We start from the raw sequence: 5,055 nt of genomic DNA on the forward strand, positions 1-5,055 counted from the left end.
GAAACTGTAGTAATTTGGTTTGACAGATTTCAATTTTGAAAACGGATTAAGATTGATTAACGAGATAACCTACTAGGTTTTTATCGTGGTGGTTTTTAATATTCCGAAAATTGTTAGTGTCACGATTAAAAATATAAATAAAAAATATCGTTTTTTATATTTATTGATAGCACAGCTGGAAAAATGGATTTTAAAAATCACCTCGATAAAAACCTAGTTATAATTTAATAATCTATAATATAATAGTATAATAACAACTTGTTCCTGCACGTACGATAGTAGTTAAGAGCCGTCACTGTAGGTAGAAAAAAATAGATCGTAAAAACATGTTTTCGTAGTTCCAATAGTACTCAGGCCTCGTAAGTCGTAGAAACTTAGTTTTTATACCAAATTAAACACGAGAAGTTTATCTAATAACTGTTGGAAAATATTTTTTAAATTTGTTTTCTAATTTTATTTGTGTTTGAAAAATTTGTAAAAAAATTAAGTGTCCACTGAGTATAACTGGCTGTCCGACCGGGCGATATTATATTATGCGGGCCTACGGATACAATTCCACAAAATATAAGATTGATATTTTATGATATGTGAATATGTGATTATAACTAATATTCATAAATTATAATGATTGGAATAATGGGTTAACGGAAAACTGGTACGGTCTTTTTAAACTCGGAATAAGATAAGATACCATAAGATACCATAATTAATATCTATTAATCAATAATGTCATGACTCATGAACTATAATATACAGCAAGTTCTCACCAGTACATTAATCGCAATAGTGGATTGAGTGTGTTCTATTTTTCACTTAAAAAAAATTATTATTATTTTATTATTTAAAAACGTATTGAATATCGTTGTAATTTTATGATTGTATGTATAATTGACCACTAAAATTAAATTTTGAATAGTACCAGTTTTCGCGTTTTTTATTTCTTTTGTTATACATTGTATAGACCGTACCAATATTCCGAGCATCGGAATAATGTTCATAGCTGAGCAATGCAATATGCAAATAATTGTCTATATTAATTTCCTTAAAACACGATCGACTGCAGCCTCCTTAAACGGTATAAATTAAGTATTTAATTGTTATTTTTAAATAATAATCCTACTATTCCTACTGGAATGAAATATTCACTGAATAGGTACTTATAATATCAGATACATTTGTAATATAAATATATTTTGCTCTATTATAGTCAGAAATTCTTCATTTACCATAATTATGGACGATCGTCATAAAACACCTCGCATATATGCTTCTGGTGCACAAAAAAGAAAGTTAAAAGTAGACCGTGATAACCAGAGAGAAGAAGTTATTTCCCAAATTCCAAAATTGACCAACTATTTTATTTCCTCGAGACAGTCAGCAAATGTTTCAAAAAATGAAACTAATAATGAAAATGTTGAAATTTTAACCTTCAATGAAAATGAAACAATTTGTGAAAATGTAGTTGTCGAACAATCTAACCCAAAAGTGGAGAATAATGAATCAATAGAAAAGGAAAAAAAATGATGATTCTGAACCTCGTAAATTAAATATTGAAAATACCAATACTATAGAAAATGAACCAATCGTAGAACAGGAAATTTCGAAGACATTTATTGGTTTTGAAAATGATGTTGGTATTTGGCCTCAAAACTCTACCAATGAAATGATAACATACTGGATAAAACAAGGATCTAAACATTTGCAAAACTGCGATAAAATTGTATTAGAAACAAAATCCGTCCAACAAGATCGGGTTGATCGCTCTGCACATAATACTAGAAAATGTTCTATACATTTTTTCAAACGGATAACTAAAAATAAAGAAGTTATTAATCGTAATTGGCTATGTTTTTCACCAACTACTGGTAAACTTTATTGTTATATTTGTAAACTATTAGGGATAAAAAGTGGAAAGTTATCTAGTGATGGATTTTGTGATTGGAAGCATGCAGCTGAAAAGTTATCCCAACATGAAACATCTAAACATCATCTTGAAGCAATTCTTGCATTAAATCATCGAGAGAGAAAAATTGGTTGTCTTGATCATCAACTTCAAAAACAAATTGCAGAATTATCTTCTTATTGGCGTAAAGTTCTAAAGCGAGTAGTAAGCACGATCAAATTTATCGCAGAACGTGGCTTAGCATTTAGAGGAGATAACGAAATAATTGGTTCACCAAGAAATGGAAATTATCTTGGAATTCTTGAATTAGTGGCGGAGTTTGATCCACTTCTATCGGCTCATATAAGAGATCATGCGAATAAAAAAAGTGGCCACACAAATTACCTTTCATCAACTATTTGTGAAGAATTAATTGATCTTATGGCTAAAGAAGTATTAGGCGAAATAATTACAAGAATTAAAAAATCAAAATATTATTTTGTATCTGTAGATTCTACTCCCGATGAAGCACATATAGATCAATTGACTATAGTAGTACGCTATATGGAAGAAATAACTCCAGTAGAAAGATTCTTAACATTTGTACCAAATTGTGGTCACACTGGCATTGAAATGGCAAATACTCTTATTACATTTTTGGACTATCATAAAATTGAATTGAACGACTGTCGTGGTCAGTCATATGATAATGCGGCTAACATGAGTGGCAAGTATCAAGGAATGCAAGCCTTAATTAAAAATAAAAATGAATTCGCAGAATTTGTTCCATGTTGTGGTCACTCTCTAAATTTAGTTGGGAAAACAGCAGCCAACTCATGTGTTGCAGCTATTCGATTCTTTGATTTTATACAAAACCTGTACGTGTTTTTTACTGCAACTCCCACACGTTATGCACTTTTAACAAAAAAATTAGCTTGCATAGATAAAAATAAACGTGTTTACGTATTAAAGAATTTGAATGAAACCCGTTGGTCATGTCGTGCAGATGCAACAAAAGCAGTTGTATTTGGTTATGATTTTATAAAAGAAGCTTTGGAAGAAATTTCAAACGATCTTGAACAAAAAGACATTGTTAAAATCGAATCAAAAAAACTCAATGAATCAATGTGTACACTTGAAGTGGCATTTTATGCAATTTTTTGGAATGACATTTTAGAGAGGTTTGATTTAACAAGCCATCTTTTACAAGACCCGAAAATAGTTCTTCAAACTGCTGTAAATGCCCTAAATTCTCTTTTATCATTTGTTCAAGAAATACGAAATAAATATGAAGAGTACGAAGAAAAAGCAAAACAAATGTCAGGATTAAAAGATCAGAGCCGTACCGATCCATTTTTTATCCTGAGGCAGAACTTTAGCAATGCGCCCCCTGGGGGGGGGGGGGGACCCCCCCCCCTTTTTTTATTTTTTTTANTGTACATAATATTTCTTAATTAAAAAATAGATGAATTTTATACAAGTTTGAATTACATACTCTTTATTAGGTATTAAAATTTACTTTTTCTTTTTTAATAAAATTACCTTAAATTCACTGATACACTATTTAAATAATTAAATTCTACTAATAAACAGACTTGGTTAATTTTATAATAACAACGTTATATTGTATGAGCGTTAACATATTATGCAGAGCCGTACCGATCCATTTTTTATCCTGAGGCAGAACTTTAGCAATGCGCCCCCTGGGGGGGTGACACACTCGCAGTTTTTAATATTTTTTAATAAAATAATGAGATTAGAAAAATCAGTAAATTTTTAATTAGGTTTCGAGCTAAACAAGAAATAATATTTTTAGCCACAAGTTTATAATTCTCAACCTTATATTATAGGAAACAAATCAATTCGAATTTTACAAATTTATTTATAAAGTATTTCAAAATAATAATTAATAATAATAAAAATAAAATAATCATTATTTATAACGATATTTTCCTTGCTTTTGTGTCGGCAAATTTGTCAATAACTTCTTCGTAATCCAATTTACTAGCGATTTCTGTTTCTATTGAAAGTATGGCCATGCTTGATAATCTCTCTTGAGCCATTGTAGATCTTAAGTATGTTTTTATCAATTTAAGTTTGCTGAAACTCCTTTCACATGAAGCTGTTGTAACGGGCATTGAGAGAAAAATCCTTATAGCAATTTCAATATTTAAATACGATTCTTTAAGCTTATAATCGTGAATCATTTGTAATAAATCCAAAAACGTAACTGATTCAATACTTGGCAAAATTGATAAAGCTGCATGTTTGAAATCTTTAATTTCTTCAACTATTTCAGGTACATTTCCCCAGCCCCCCCAATTCAACATTTTTTCATTAAAACAAGATAAAACGTTTGTAACTCGTTTGTAAAGGTTTGTAAAGACAAATTTTTCGTTTGAAAAAAAACACATAAAAAGTTATTAAAAAATCAAAGTGGGGGGGCTGGAGAAATGGGGAGATTTTGGAAAAAACCAACTTTTTTTAGCTCAATCGTTTGTAACTCGTTTGTAAAGGTTTGTAAAGACAAATTTTTCGTTTGTAAAAAAACACATAAAAAGTTATTAAAAAACCTAACCTAACCTAACCTAACCTAACCTACCTAATTGTGGTTATTTATTAGATACATTAGAATGCCTAGTTGTTGTATATATGGTTTAATATGTACCTATTCATTTAATTTTTCCATTTATTTGTATTATTGTAATTAGAAGCAGATAAGTAGTTACATATACTTAAAAATCAACCTTATGTATTCAAAAATGTAATAAAATGATTTTAATAAACACAATTTTTTGTGAAATTTTCAAATAATGAACTTCAATATATTTCTAAAACATAACATTTTGTACAAAATATTGTTTTACCAATACTCAAATACTTTACAATACTAACTATAATAACTAATAATAATATTTACATACTATATATTTAGTTAAATTCATTGTTAAAATTTGTTTTTATTTTGGTTTCATAATTCATTGAATTTTAATGAAGTTATAAATGTTTCATAATACATAGGTAATTTATGAAACCTTTATTACTATATTTACAATACTTAAATAATATGGTTATTTATATTTTGGTTTAGTAACTGTGCAAATAGATCAAGTTTATTTTAAGATCCTGAATAATTATGAACGTATTCGTTTTTTCAGTCGGTTTTGCCCCGT

General features: G+C 28.7%; 2 protein-coding genes across 2 annotated transcripts; one reads left to right on the top strand and one right to left on the bottom strand.

Moving 5' to 3' along the window:
* The first annotated feature begins 1,233 nt into the window (after nucleotides 1-1,233).
* Nucleotides 1,234-3,689, top strand: LOC111028707 (zinc finger MYM-type protein 1-like). Its single transcript, XM_022307439.1, has 3 exons — nucleotides 1,234-1,323; nucleotides 1,508-3,224; nucleotides 3,667-3,689. The coding sequence occupies exons 1-3, from the start codon at nucleotides 1,234-1,236 to the stop codon at nucleotides 3,687-3,689; spliced, it is 1,830 nt and encodes a 609-aa protein (XP_022163131.1).
* A 130-nt stretch (nucleotides 3,690-3,819) lies between these two features.
* Nucleotides 3,820-4,212, bottom strand: LOC111028708. Its single transcript, XM_022307440.1, has one exon. It carries the CDS (start codon nucleotides 4,210-4,212, stop codon nucleotides 3,820-3,822), a length of 393 nt encoding a protein of 130 aa, XP_022163132.1.
* Nucleotides 4,213-5,055: the final 843 nt, after the last annotated feature.

The sequence above is a fragment of the Myzus persicae genome, unplaced genomic scaffold (assembly GCF_001856785.1).
Source record: "Myzus persicae strain clone G006 unplaced genomic scaffold, MPER_G0061.0, whole genome shotgun sequence".
NCBI lineage: Eukaryota > Metazoa > Arthropoda > Insecta > Hemiptera > Aphididae > Myzus > Myzus persicae.